At 48.2% G+C, this 15,017-nt stretch overlaps 1 protein-coding gene and 1 long non-coding RNA gene across 4 annotated transcripts in view; one reads left to right on the plus strand and one right to left on the minus strand.

Annotated features, from left to right (window-relative positions):
- Positions 1-2,772: 2,772 nt before the first annotated feature.
- LOC110352414 (uncharacterized) lies at positions 2,773-3,461 on the minus strand. Its single transcript, XR_005263413.2, has 2 exons — positions 3,317-3,461; positions 2,773-3,081 (listed from the first exon to the last, which is right to left on the minus strand). It is a non-coding gene; the product is annotated as an uncharacterized lncRNA (long non-coding RNA).
- Positions 3,462-3,747: 286 nt separating this feature from the next.
- Positions 3,748-15,017, plus strand: part of TRIM71 (tripartite motif containing 71) — a 61,221-nt gene continuing 49,951 nt past the window's right edge. Inside the window, exons 1-2 of one of the 3 annotated variants that reach the window (XM_038174816.2) lie at positions 3,748-4,120; positions 4,825-6,592. In XM_038174816.2, the coding sequence (XP_038030744.2) occupies positions 5,621-6,592 (972 nt within the window). In that variant the 5' untranslated portion in view covers positions 3,748-4,120; positions 4,825-5,620. The remainder of the gene's footprint in view (positions 4,121-4,824; positions 6,593-15,017) is intronic. The other 2 variants (XM_038174817.2, XM_027451106.3) reach the window with 2 other exon arrangements.

Raw genomic sequence — 15,017 nt, forward strand, 5'->3', positions numbered from 1 at the left:
TCCAATGACAGATATATGGTTGAGCGAGAGTCAGTGCGCAAGAGCAGGCATGGCAAATTTGGAATCTGAGGCAAATTTAGAAGTTTGTGCTTGCGAGAGGAAAAATGAGGAAAGGGGGGGAAAAAAGCACAAATCAGCGCTAAAGTGGCTGGACTTAAGTGGCACAGTTGTCCATGGAGTACCGTCATGGTGAAAGCCAAAAAAAAAGATGGATATTCCTCTGAGTGTAGTGAAAAAGCCGCTAACAGTGAGCTAAGGAACAACAGCAAACCCTTCCTCTTTCACTTATTTGGGACTATTCGACAAATGTGAAATCCCAAAAGATGGAGGCAGCATCAAAGCCTTGCTGAAGCCTTTACTGGGATAGATCTGCTGAAAGTGACCCCCTCACACATGGATTGAGTGGGGGAGGCAAAGATCCAAGGAGGATGCAGCGCTGCGGCTCTTGCCTCTTCCTCACTGATAACAAATGGAGAAGGAAGGGGATTCTCGGGTGCACCAGGACGGGGAGAGTTTTAGGCTTTTATAATTCATAGAAAATGCTACACAACACTTAAAGTGATGAACTACTGGCTTGTTTTTTATTTTTTTTATATATGTGGACTCCTTTGGTATAGCAATATCAGGGATGGAAATGTTTTCCAGGTCCTTAGGTGCAAAAAAAAAAAAAAAGCCACAATGACAGAGAAGTTTGCTCCTATATGTTTATTATTCTTATGCGTGTGTTTTCAGGGACTTTTACCAGCTACTCATCCTCTTCTGTTCACACACCATAATGAGCTTTGAGCTTGCGTGCTGCCGTAATGCTCAACACAGCAGGGCAAAAACCGCCCGGCTGCTGGACCGTTTCACGCAGGTGGTATAGGGGAGAGCTCCTTATGTGAGTGTTTGCCTCTAAAATTACAGTAAAATATCCCCAAACCCACAATTACTGTACCTGGTTCTATTTAACAAAGCTTTTAACCTTCAGACCCCTGGCTTTTCCAGCTGTATTGCTTTTGGCAGGAACACTGTTCTGTTTGTCCTGTCGTGCTGCTGGCAGAAAGCAGATGCTTTCCTTCAAGCAGACAAAGTTTCCAAGCACGGACAGTGTGGAAAGCACATCCCGACATTTGAAGCAGATGGTAGGGAATGATTCAGGTGCAGTCTTCCATCCTAAAGCCTTATTTTTCTCTGAAATAAAAGGGGAAAAGGAAAAAAATAATAATGTATTTTTAATGCACAGGTCAGCTGCAGTGGCTGGGCGGTTAGTCAAGGGCAGGCAAACGTTGCCAAATAGAGATTTTCCAATTAGGCAGGAGCTGGCCCAAATCCTCGGAGCTATTTTGAGGCTAGGTAGGTGTCTCTGAAGATCTGGCCAGTTGTGCCCAGATTTTCACATTGTCAGAATGTTTTAACATTTCATATCTTAACACAGCTCCGATGCAATCGCAGCAGAGTTGTGATTTCGCCGCAGTCTAAGTGAGGGACTCGCCTCGAGAACAAGCTACGCCGTTTCAAATTCAGATGGCAACAGCATATGAATGGGGGACAAAAGAAAGATGGGAGAAACGGGCGTGAAAAATACAGGAGAGAAGGGAAGAAATGCGAGAAACCTCAGCAGAGTGACACAAAGGAGAATGCCGAGAAATGCCTCGGACGCTCACGTAAGCAGTAAGATTTCATTTATTTGGCACAGAGGGACAATAGCCCTGCTAACCAGGATAGCTATTGTTCTTTTGTTTTTAGGAAACAAAAAGGGTAGATGCAAAGCATGAGCTTCCCAGGGAAAAATCATAAAAATAAGTTCTCATCCTGCTGTCTACCGAGGAACCAGCGGACCCCCGTACTTCACCTATCGCCCTTGCACTGTTACTCACCCCTGTGTTTGTCGGCTTAGAAAACAAATGAAATATATCGAGGCCTTGCTCTGTCTGAGGAGAGCCGAGGGGTTTTTTTATAGCAGAAGAAGTTAATTGGATCGAAAAGCATCGAGTCAATGCACTAAGCAGAAAAATGCTCAGCGCTGTCTGCTGTGTCGCCAAGCACACGAGTGCTCCAGCAGCTGATGTTTCAGAAGCGAGCGTGAGATCAGTGTATTCCCTTTAGCTTTATTTCAGTGCTTTTCATAATGAAAACAGAAAGGCATCCATACTTGAAAGCCTCAAAACGCTGCATTCCTTCAGGGCGGTGGAAGGAGGAGAAAAGAGGGACTTAGATCTAGAAAGACAGAGGTGCCCAAACACAGGGATGACAGTCGGGGAATAAGGACCCACTGTCTGGGGACAGGGAATGCTTATAGGTTTTTACAAGCTCGGGGAGGGTTTAAGTGGTACAGGAGGTGCAGGAGCTTTGGCACAAGCACAGTGGATCCTGTCAGCAAAAAAGGACCTTCCACAGGCAGGTAGCCTCGTGAACCCGCAGGAGCCATTTGAAGCATGGAGGCGCAGCATTTCCCCCCTCAGCCGGCTAGCTGAAAAGCAAACAGCTGTCACCGAGGAAGGCAGGGGTGTCAGATATGCCTGGAGACACGCACCGGGGGATTTCTGCCCAATTAAAATATTTCTGAATGCAAAAGGCAAGGATTTCAAGCAAGGGGGCTAGTGGAAGGCGTTATCTGGGAAACCCAAACAGCCCGGCTGGGCGTTTGTTGTTCGGGGAGTTACCGCTCTTCGCAACTAACTGGCTTCATCTGGAAAAGGACAAGCTCCACAGCATCATAATCCTCTGCGTCAACCACAGTACAAATAAACAGAGTCAAGTCAAGGCTCAATGATTTTTTAACCTCTGCTAGTCAAAGCCGTGGTGGGTTTCACCTGCACGCTCTGCTGTGAACATATGGATGCGGGATACAAAGAACAGAGCCCCGGAGCCAAATCCTTTACTGATAAATAACGCAAGTTCCCAGCTGCATACACTACTGAGGGGCACGATAAATATTCATGCTTGTTTATAACCTAATGCATGGGAACTGCCCTGTGGACTTCTTCAGTGATTCCCGGTGCGCGGTCTGGCATAAGGACGCTGTGCTCTTGAGTTTCTTGGGTCTCTGAAGAGCTTTTGGAGATGCTCACAGGCATGGCTCATTGCTGGGTTTGGTACCTGTCAGCAAAAGGTGTTTTTATTTCTAAGTAGACAGTTTCAGTCAGTGCCTAGTTTTGTATGTCTAGGGCCTAAAGAGAGGAGGAACATCATACCATGTAGTTCAATAGCCTGTTTTCCTTTTCACTCTTTTTTCCCTTATTTATTACCACTGCTTGATGCGCATTTGTTTTGAGTTCATTTGGCTTTTTTTGTTTGTTTGTTTAACCTCTTCCATGCACAGCCCTGCACGTACCCTTCCCAATCTCAGCTCTTTGCTCTCCGACATCTCCCCTCGCGAGGGGCGCGACGCCAGTTGGGATGGATGCAAGCCCCCCTCGCCCTGCTGCTGTCACAGCCGGGATTTCGCGGCGGTGCGAGGGGGACGGACGCCGATTTTTTGCTGGCTTCGTGGTCGGGAGGGGAAAGAGCAGCAGAGCCGGGGCCGGCCGCAGCGGCGCAAAACGGGCTGGGCGCAAGGATGCGGCAGGTTTGAAGCCACCTTGGCGCCCCGACGCTTTCGCAAAGCCCTGAAACGAAAAGGAATAAATAAATTAAAAGGGAAAAAAATAAAAATAAAGGAGGTGGGGGGGGGGTGAAGGCGGCTGGGGGTTCCCGGCTCCGAAAGGAGCCGTGGCAAAGGGCGGGGGGTCCGGCAGGGCGGATGGGGGCAGGTCGGGCAGCAAGAGGAGAAGGAGGAGGAGGAGGAGATGGAGGAGGAGGAGGAGGAGGGCGAATGTTTCCTGCCCGCCGCCGCCGCCCCCCGGCCGCCCCCCGGAGCCGGGCGGAAGTCAGCCCGCGCCGTCGGAGCTTAAAAGGCTCCCGCACGCCGCCCAGCCCCAGTGCCGGCGGCCGCAGCGGGGCCAGAGGCAGCGCCGCCAGCCCTGCCGAGGCCGGGCCATGCGCTGCCCCCCGCCCTGAGCCCCCCTTCCCCGGACCCTTCCCCACCTCCCAGCCGCGCCGCCGGGGCCGGGCTCGGCCCCGCCGCACCCCCGCCGGGCCGGGGAAGGCGCCCGGCGCGATGGCTCTCCCCGGCTGCCGGGACGGTGCCGCCGCATCAGTGAGTAATTGCTGCTAATTCGCCCCCCGGGGCCGCCGGGCTCCGGCCAGGCGTTTTGCAGGGGGAGGTGGGTTTTAAAAGGGGGGGGAGTGTGGTGGGGGGGGTTGGCTGATTTTTTTTTTTTTTTTTTTTTTTCCTCCTCCCCCTCCTCCTCTTCGCTCCCTCCGCCCGGGTTTTCTATTATTTTTGTTTTCTCAATAAAACCCCACGCGAAGAGGCGCGATGACAAAGGAAACGTGATCCCAGGCGCTGCAGGGGCTCCGAGCGAGCGAGAACCGAGGAGAGGAGGAGGAGGAGGAGGAGGGGGCGAGCGGAGCGCTCTCGGATAGCATTGCACAGCGGCTCCAATTTGTGCGAGCGAATCTAATCCACCCCCCATGAATAATTCAGGGCGGCCGGCGGGGACCTGCCGCTGCTCCTCTGCCCGGCCGCGGCGTGTGCGAGCCCAGCCCAGGGGGGGCTGCTCCGATCAGCCTCCGGATCCCGTTCCCTCGCCGTCCCCGCAGCCTTTTCTGTAATTTTTTTCTCCCCTCCCTGCCCCATCCATCTCCTCCTCCCCTGGGTCCCGCCGGTGGGGTGGGCACCGAGGCCGCCCTCCATCCCCACCCCCAGTCATGCGGTGGCGGAGCAGGCGTCGGCGGGGGAGGACTGGAGCCGGAGAAGTCTGCCCGGCCGCTGTGTTTCAGTGCCTCTCTCTCTCCTAGAGCTGCTCTGGATTGCAAAAGTGGAGGGGGGAACTGAAACGAAATTTCCCCTTCCCCCCCGCCAAGCACAGGTTTAAAGGAAAAGAGGACAAAACCCAACGCCCCAAGAAGAAAGAGCGAAAGTCGCGCTAAGCCCCGCTGCCCCCAGCCCGGAGGGAGCCGCAGCGGCCAGAGGAGAGCAAAGCAAAAGAGCCAGGACAGAGCAAAGCAAAGCAGAGCTGAGCCCGGGCCCCGGCGGCCACGGGGGGGGACCTGGCGCCCGGCGCCCATGCACTTTCCGTCGAGGGAGAAGACGGGTAACCAAAGCGCCTTGTCAAACTGCTGACCCGAGGGGGGAAATGAGAGGACTGCGTGAGGTATTGACTGCTCCGGGGATCGATACAATTCGGCTAATGCAGCGGGGGATCGGGGGTTAAGTACATGGAAGGGAAGAGAGGATCCATTTGCTGAGGGAGAGCGGGTCGGCTACACCTTGATACCAAAAATACCTCCCCTTACCCCCCTCATCCCCACGGCGGCGAGGTACGAGGCGAGGATCCAGCAGCTCCCTGCGGACGGCCGGATCGATGACACCCTATTTGCAAACCCGGCCAATCGATCCCACTTGGCAAAACGACTGATCGATGCCAGCGTGCTCGTAAAGCCCTTTGCAAAACTACCTTCGGCACGCCCCCCCACCCCTCCTCGCCTCACTTTTCCTTTTCTTTGATTTCTTTTTTTGCGTGTTGAGGGGGAGATCGGCTTTTTTTTCTTCTCCCCCCCCCCTTCAATTCCACCCGGATCAGGCCCCTCGCAAATGGCTTCGTTCCCGGAGGCCGACTTCCAGATCTGCCCGCTGTGCAAGGAGATGTGCGGCTCGCCGGCTCCCCTCTCCTCCAACTCCTCCACCTCGTCGTCTTCCTCGCAGACCTCCAGCTCCTCCGGGGGGGGTGGAGGAGGAGGAGGCGGCGGCGGCGGCTCCTCGTCCTGCGGGGGGGGCCCTCCGAGGCGGCTGCACGTCCTGCCCTGCCTGCACGCCTTCTGCCGCCAGTGCCTGGAGGCGCAGCGGCACCCCGGCGCGGGGGACGCGCTCAAGCTGCGCTGCCCCATCTGCGACCAGAAGGTGGTGATCTCGGAGCCGTCGGGCATGGACGCGCTGCCCTCCTCCAACTTCCTCCTCAGCAACCTGCTGGACGTCGTGGTGGTGGCGGCGGCCGCCGACGAGCACAAGAACGGCCGCCCCGTCGCCCCCGGCCCCTCCGCCGCCGGCTCGGCCCCGGGGGTGGGCGGCGGCAACAACCGGCACCACGGCCGCCCCCCGCCGCACCGCGCGGCTCCGCCGGGCTCCTCGCCCGCCGCCGCCGTCTCCTCGTCGTCGTCCTCCTCCTCCTCGTCGTCCGCGGCGCCTTCCTCGACGTCCTCGTCCTCCTCCTCGTCGTCGGGGGGCGGCGGCGGCTCCTCCACGGCCGCGCTGCTGCTGCGGCGGCCGCACAGCCGGCAGGGCGAGCCCCGCTGCAGCTCCTGCGACGAGGGCAACGCCGCCAGCTCCCGCTGCCTCGACTGCCAGGAGCACCTGTGCGACAACTGCGTGCGGGCTCACCAGCGGGTCCGCCTCACCAAGGACCACTTCATCGAGCGCTTCGCCGCCGGGCCGCCCCCCTCCGCTGCTGCTGCTGCCGCCGGGCCGGCTGCGCCGCTCGCCCTCAGCCCGCCCTACCCCGCCTCGCCCTACAACATCCTCTCCGTCTTCCCCGACCGGGCCAGCTACTGCCAGCACCACGACGATGAGGTGAGGCCGGCTGTAGGGCTCTGGGGCCCCTCCCGGGGTGCTGAGAGCCGTTAAGGGTCGGTATGGGGCCCCCCCGAGGGGTGCGGGGGGCGAGGAGGGAGGGAGGGAGGAAGGGAGGGGTGGGGGAAAATGGCCGCGGAGCCTCCCCGAGCCCCTCGGGGGGGTGGTGGGCACGGAGCAGACCCGAAACCGAGAGGGTGAAGGGCTTTTTTAACCCTTCGACTCAAAAATACATAAATAAAATACGTGTTTTCCTTGTGAAGTTGGTAAAATTGATCATATTTCTGACCCAGAGTTGTCCACCCCTGTGCATCCCACCTCCATCTCCCACCGGTGGCTGACAGAGTTTCTTGTGGGGGGGGAAAAAAATTTTGCTCTATGTGGTCTCTTTTTGCCTGAAAGCTGCCCTCCAAATGATTTCAAGCGCGCTCAGAGAGACTGCTCCTTCTTCAAAATGTGCTGGAAGTGTGTTCAGTCCTCTTGGGATGCGGCTTCTCACTGTGATAACTCACAACTTGATTTTTCTTCTCCAAGTGAGAAATGGTGGCTTGCTGTCCTCCCCCTTCTGGGGGTCAGGATGGGGGGCTTTGCTCGAATTTTCCAGTCGCCTCAGTGCTAGAAGTAGTTTCCTCCCCGTATGGGATCTGCATAAGCTGCTTCAGAGGGAAAGCCTGGCTGAAGACAGGGTAGTGTGAGAGGTGTAAGAGTTTTCTGTGAGATGCTTGTTTAATAAATGCTCAAAAGCATTTAACGTAGTGAAACGTGGTGATGTCCTTAAGGGCAAACTGAAAGCAGAGGCACTTCTACCTCCTCTAACTCTCCTGTGTCTTGAACTTTCTAGAAAGCTCTGGAAGACCTCTTCTTGTTTGTTAAAGCTCCCAGTGACTGAGGAGGGAGAGTAGGAGTTCAGTGGAGAAAGGGGAAAAAAACTTAAAATAGCACTGGGGGTCAGAGGGTGTGCTCGAAGGGCGAGGAAACTTTTTAGGTTTTGTTTTCAAAACCCATCTTACTGGCCATTGGGCTGTTTTTACAGCTTTTTATGGTATCTTTCTGCTTGTGGTTTTCTTACTATACGTAACAGGGAATACTGGAATGAAGGGATGCAGGATTCTTAATATGCTAAAAAATTGTGGTTTACCCTCATTTTGGACTACACCTTTGGGCTAAAAACTTCTCATTGTTGTGTTTGCCGAACCCAAAACTTCTTGTTGGAGTGTGTTAAGTGACATGCTGGAGCAGGAGCTGTGGCCGTATCACAACTGCACAGCTCCTAGAGTAGATGTTGAATAGTCCTTACCACCCAACAAAAAAGTGGCAGGGGCAGGAGCTTCAAGTTATTTTGTAGACTTCTTAAGTATAAACACCAAAGTGAAGACATCCTAGGCTGGCTCCAAATGTGCAGCTTAACTAGAAGTGACCTCTAAAGAGGCATGTTAACTTATTCTATGTAACTTTATTTTCAAAAGTGTACTTGGAAAAGGGTGTATGCATCAAGATCAGTCTTGGGTGTCCTTGTGTCCTGTAGACCGAGAAATTGTTTTAAAACAAGTGAGTGTTTCAAGCCTTCAGCTCCTGTTGAGAAGCTTTTATTCTGCAAATTAATGATCTACGGCTGTTCTTGATTGGTGAGTTTTGGTGGTTTCTTAATGTGGGTGTGCCTGATTAGTATTTGCAAGTATTTATTAACTCAAGGGGAAACATTTGGGAGAGACTATGAGAACAGTTTATACTGTAAATCTTTCTCAATTAAAAAAAAAAAAAACAAAAACCAAAAAACAACACATGGGATGCAAGATGTACAACTTTTGAGAGAGGGTGGCTGCAAAACAGTGAGGGTTATTGCTTGTTTAATTCAAAGAATGCTATTTACAGCCTCATAAAAGGTATGATAAATAGAAAGGCAGCCTTCCAAGAGAGTGCTTAAGTGATGCACTAAACGCATTATTAGACAGCCAAACAAAGTAAAAGCAAACCTAAAATGCAAGGCTGGAATGGTAGCTCAAAATGTTAGTCTGTGCAGTTATAAAATGTGGTTCTACTTGGTATGCAAGTAGAAAAAGCTGGTGACAGAGCAGGATATTCCCTCACAGGCGTGTGTCCTGCAGGTAAGTTCAGGCACAGGCAATCTAATCTGTAAGCTGCTAGAACAGTAGTTCTCAGATGTAGAGTGCTGCTTCCCTAGGATATATCCTCCTCATCCTATTTGAGATAAGTTGCAAAGAGTTTGACCCTGTTCCTGCAGCTTCTCTGGGCCAAAGCAGCTGGCTTCCTTATCTTCTTCCTCTCTTAATGTGATATTCCTCTGTCCTTCCACCATCAGTATATCACTTGTCACCTTTTGGTTCTAGTTTTGTGTTTTTTTTCCTCCCCTCCTCCTGGGAAGTTCTGTGTAGTTCCAATCCTCCCCCCTTCCCACATCCCCATTTTGAGACCCCCTCAAATGAAAGGGGGGAAACAGCACTGCCGATGGCTGCTTGCTGGGTGTGTTCCAAGTCTCAGAACAAGGCTACCGAAACATGTTTGCTGGATGAAATCAACATAGCTGCTCATCCTTGCAGTGCAGAAAAATGAAGATTTCAGCTCTCACTGATGGTAATTAGTAAGTGACTGCAGGCACTCACAGAATACAATTTAACAGCTCAACTTCACTCACAATAATAACAATAACAACATATTGTTTGGAGGCAAATATTTGTTTTCTTTAGGGAAAACAAAACTCCAGGCACTGCTGTCAAGGTGGATAGTGCCTGTAAATACTAGAGATGCATGAAAGGAAAGTGAACTGTGTTCCTGGGGAAAAAGTAAAGGCCAATCTTTCTGTGTTTGTTAACAGAGCTTCTGTTGATACCTGGTCCAGTTGGGCTAGTTAACACTTGGAACTTCATTGCCTGGTATAAAATGTTTTTTGGACAGCAAGGGGAATACTTAATTTCAGTCAGATATTTCAAAGCATTCTACAAAGGTACCAATACTTCTGTTGCAGCCCTGAAGTTTTTGTCTGTGTGACCATGTTTGTACGCATAAAACTGTTGCAGTAGTAACTGGATGATGCTGTGATAAAAGCCAGTAGAATAGGACTTCACCATGGAAAAGGTTCTACCGCAATCCATAATTAAATCAAATGAGCTGATTGTCTCATATTTTGGCATAAAAGATCTATTTTTCTTTTTGTAGAATTATCAAAGAGACTGCAAACCGAAGTAAGTGCTTAGAAAATGCTGGAATTGCTGTAGGATGTTTGGCTTGTTGAGATGAAAGAAAGTAACTGGATTCAAATGACTTCACAATTGCAAGGAGTGGAAAACACAGCAAGTATCAAGTTAAATGATGTGGAGCTTCCCTTGTGCCAGTTCTCAGCTGTGCTACATGGTTTAGTTAGTATCACTTGGTACTTGGTCAAAAGACTACAATAGCAGACTTCTAACACTTTCTAGGGAAAGTGCAGAGTGGCTAAACTCAGTCAGCTTAATGGTCTGTGACCCCATAGTTCTCATATTGCTTTACAGGTTCCATCTCTAAAGTGGTTCAGAGACCATAGGCAAAATCCTATAGTACCATGGCTTACCCCTGCTGCAAGAAAGGATTTCAATTTTTTTCTTCCTTTTTTTTTCTTGTATCAATTATGGTTTGATATAGTTTAATTATGGTCAGGTTCTTCAATGATTTAGATTAATTCACAAACTCATTAGCAGTTTCTTATTGGGTCAGTGAGTTGAAATGGATTCATGGGGATATCAGTGCACTTGGGCAAGACTGGCTGAAATTAGGCAGCTATTTTGAATCCTAGAGTGGCATATATTCCCTATTTGTCTCTTTAGACAACAAATCGCATTTATTGTTCTGCAGGTTGTAAAAGAAAACTTTGAAAATTTGTGTGTCCCTAGGAGAAGGAGTACAAACATCTGCCATCTCAGCTGAAAGTCTGGTACCTTAGCTAAAATTGCTGACTGAATTCATACCTAAGCTGCTCTTATTAGTGTGCTTCTCTGGTTCCACAGCAAGAGCAAGCTGTGTGGTGACATCTCATGGTTCTTCAAAGATGAGAATCTCATCTCTTCCCTCTTCCCACCAGGCTTGGTTGTATGTGCTCAGCAGATGAGTCTGAGCTAGTTTAGCTGATTAATGTGGTAGGAAACTTGTCTTCTTCCTCCTTCTAGCATTACTGCAAATTTGAGTTGCAGAAGAACCTGGTTAAAACTGAAACTTTACAAGGGAAAAGGAGGAAGAGAGTTCTTGGGAAGGAAGCGGAGGTTAGATATGGTCCCCCTTTGTAATGGTTTGCCATTGCTTACGTACTTCATAGTAGTGCCTGTTATACCTTTAGCTTTATAGGACAACTTCTATGTGACCTAGACAAATGTGTATTTCCAGTATATAAATTGTGCACAGAATTCTTTAAATATTGCTGCACCCTTCATTTATCATATTTGCTGCATCTCTTCAAATATCAAATACATGTGCAAGTGTCCATTCTAAAGACAGTACTTTGGATTCATTTTCTGACGTTTGTTTTCCTGTCTTTTTTCCTGGTAAAGAAAGGGAACACTGAGTTACTTTGTTCATACATGGCCCATGGAATGGGGACATAGCTACTGGATGATGAAGGGCTTTATAAACCTCTAATTTGACATGTATTTAGTTTCTTACTTCCAGACAGTGTTCAGATACCTGGTGCTAAGCAGCTCACCTCTTAAATTGCCTTGCTTTCCTCCAGTAGGTGTTTAACTTCTGGCTCTTATGTGTATGAAAACATATTTTCTTCAATTGTTTTATTTTGTAAGAGAATGCAAGTCCTATTTCATAGCCATTAAAGTTACCAATATCATACTGGATAGAATAAAAATCAGTTAGCAATACCATATGGGACAGAACAAAAACCTACCCTCTTCTCCTCTCCTTAGGTAAAACTGACATTCAAGTACTCACAACATTTGGGGAAAATACAGTGAAGCTTTTCCTGGTGATAATCTGATACCATTATGTTCCTGGCCTAATTAAGCATGACTTCAGATGGTTTCCAGTGAGTTAACTGGAAGAAATATAAATGCCTTGTCTGTTTGAGGGACTTTAATGAGCTCTATTTACTTGGAAAACTTCTTAGAATCCAACAGTATCAGTACAGTAGAAGCTTGCATGCAGACCACAGCATAGACTTATGATGTTATAATAACTTTATAAAATACGGCTGGATGTGTGCATACAGAAAGGCATGAAACTAATCTCCTCTGTACTGAGAAACGAAATTCCTGTTGTAATTTCACTTTCACACTTGGAGGCATCATGGTTACAGTATCTTTACCTTCAAGAGAGGGCCTGTCTGAATTTTGTATCAATTTGGCAAACAAATCTTGTGTGTTTAGGAGTATCTTTTCAGCTAAATTTTCAGCATGTAAACATGTGTGCCCTGCCATGCTTCCTTAGAGGAAAACTACCTAGTTATCCCTTTTAAAGTTAAGAAGGTATCACTCTTCTTTCAGTACTGTCTTGGCCCTGTTAGTTCTCCTGCCATGCTCCCTTCCTTCCTGCAATGCTGTTTGTGTCTTTCCATCAGACAAAAGATCTTGATGTGTTGAGAGCACAGATCTTAATTTGCATGAATGATGTGCTGAACACATAACTGGTGTTACCAAATATAAGATTTCACAGGTTTATTGTCTTTACCTGTAATCCACTTTCAATAGAGCAATTAAAAATATAATCTTGGATCATAAATATGTAGTACATAATTCTTAGAAACGCTTTTACCCTGTCACTAAACTTGAAAGTGTAGAAATACTGGATGGGAATGGAAATACTGCTTGGTAATGCAAAAACTCTTTAAATTTATTGAATGGACATCCCTGATTCTAAACATTAAGAGTGTGGTTGTGTTGTACATGGAAGGAGCTGCAGCCAAGTGCATGTACAAATCTGTTGACCTACTCTCTTAATCTCCATTCCTGTGCTTGTTGAAGGGCTGTGGGGATGGGATGGTATTGTCCTCTTGTCTAATGAATTGTTTGTGCATCCAAATCAACTTTGCAATTCATAGAAATAGAAAAAATTAATAAAGAATCAGCGATACTATCTGAATACTAACTGGAGTTCAAAAGCTTCTTTACAGTGCAATTTGATATTGGATAACTATCTTTTGTTCTTCTTTCTTCCTTCTCCCAATTTAAAGAAAAACTGTATGTAGTTAGTACAGTAGTCCTTTTGCTAAAATTCTGTGTCTAAGCTACTTCTCCCTTTTTTCTTTCCTTTTACCAACCTTCAAATAATTTGTCAACTATGGCATCTATAGCTAATCACTTCATTTGTGAATGAAAAATGCTGAACAGTTCTGAATGCTCTAGTTCTTCAGCATGAAAAGGAGTGAAAAACTTGGTACCCACAGATGAGGCTTATGAATGTATGTTCTGTGTTGTATTGCTGTGCTACGTTTTGGCTATGTGGACAATACAGACACTTCAGAACAATTAATTCATAGTTACATGTTCAGCTGCAGGAAATAAGAGGTCCAGCCCTCTGTTTCACTTGTGTATAGCATGCATTTCTAAAATGGTATTTCTAAGATGGTATCTGTTGTGAAAATAGTTTCTTCTAACCAAAGAGAAATGGAAAAATCTTGTGTTTAAAATAAGCAGCAGATTAATAGTCAAAGGCTGCTGCCTTCCTGTAGCTACCTGAGTAGTTACCTTCCTCCTGTCAGTTACTTTGTGGTATGATCCTCACCAAGCTCACACTATCACCACCAAGGCTGGTCCCAGTGCTTTCCAGGACTGCTGAGTAGCAGCTTCCAGCCCTTGCAAGGGTCTTGGTGCTCTGGGAGGAAAAGCATGTATGCTCTCTGGTGATAGCTCTGAGCTAGAGGTAATAGCTAAGCTCGTGTTGCATCATCTTCCCTTTAATGTTGGCCTGCGTGCATAGCCAAAATATTTAAAGGTATTTTAAGTTTGCTGAACCTTATCTTTTTCTGTTTTTCTGTTGGTCTTACATGTTCATCCCATGCATTTTGTGGGTAGGCAATGTTGCTATAAGCTGCCAATTACTGTAAATATTTCCTTTCCATGGTTAAGGTGTTGGCAACATACCTAACTACTAAAGGATGTGTTCAGCTGAGTTAAAGGGCTGTGAGGGACATCTCATTCAGAAATTAAACTGGTGGCATTATCAGATAGCAATAGTTCTACCTTGTTGCTATACCTTCCCTTTGTCCTGTGCTGTCCTGGGTTCTGTTTGGACAGCAAGTACCTAAGCATAGAGTGGCAGACATATGCTAGAAGACTAACTTTATACAACTTTTTTCTTCAGCTGATCTTGGTGAACAAAAGGCAAACTTATTTAGGGGAAAATGCCAGCTATCAACTTCAAAACACCTCCTTTCTCTTCACTTAATTGCTGCTTATTACTTGTGCCATCCATACTGTCAGTAAAGCGTACAATATAAAATTCCCTAAATGTTTGGTGTAAGCAAAGCTTGAAAGCTGTCTGCTCTGTAGATACCTTTAAGCTTTGGAACCCAAGCCAGTGTCGCACCAAGGAGCGAGAGGATGCTGCCCTCCTACTGGGAACTAGCTGGTACCAGTCCCTGTCACCTGAGCAGGTAACCATTCCTGATCTTCCCTAACATTGAGTAATGTCACATCAGGTGATGGGGGATGCAAGATAAAAATCAGGTTGCTTCCAGCATTTTTCTGTGGCTGTGCCTCTATCATTTGGAAGTCAACTACAGGACTACTGGGTTCTCAAATGCCTTGGTAAGTGCACAGACATGTAGAACAGAGTGCATCTCTTCCCTTGAGGAAGAACCTCAGAACAAAAGGACTCCTCACGCCTCCAAGCCTCCCCTTCCCTTCCCAGGGCCTGCTGGTAAAGGGTTAAGCTCCCCCAGCAGCGCCCCCGCCCCCACCGCTATATATGGTGTGCCCAAAGGCGCTGGGGATTTAATACATTGAAGTCGGAGCGTGAAGGGGGTCTGCAGCCTGCTAGACAAAGTCACTCAGATTTCAGGAATACTTGATCCATACAAGGATGTTACTTGAGAAAGGCACTTCTCGGCGAGAAACGGGTTGCCAAAGGAGCTGCCCCAGTGGGTCAGACGCAGCTCCTCTGGCTACGTGGGCAGCTTGGCAGCCAGGCTTTCTGCAGCTGGCCATAAATAGGAAGGGCAGCCCAAATTCTGGTGAGAACCATCTTTGCAGAGAAGTCACTATTTGCAGGGGTAATAAAAAACCCTGCTTCTGCCACTGACATGTTTGCAAGTTCCAGAAACTGTTGCATGGATAAATTCTTGAGTTATATTGAATCAACTGAGTAAAAGATGAAAGAAATAACAAATGGCATTCCCAGTTACTGTAGAAGCAGCTGCAACATGACAAAGGTGTCCCAACGCATTGCCTTTGGTGTCAGCTTCTGCTACAGGGGTTTAAGTGGATGGGCAAAT

Source organism: Anas platyrhynchos, chromosome 2, assembly GCF_047663525.1.
Source record: "Anas platyrhynchos isolate ZD024472 breed Pekin duck chromosome 2, IASCAAS_PekinDuck_T2T, whole genome shotgun sequence".
NCBI classification, from domain to species: domain Eukaryota; kingdom Metazoa; phylum Chordata; class Aves; order Anseriformes; family Anatidae; genus Anas; species Anas platyrhynchos.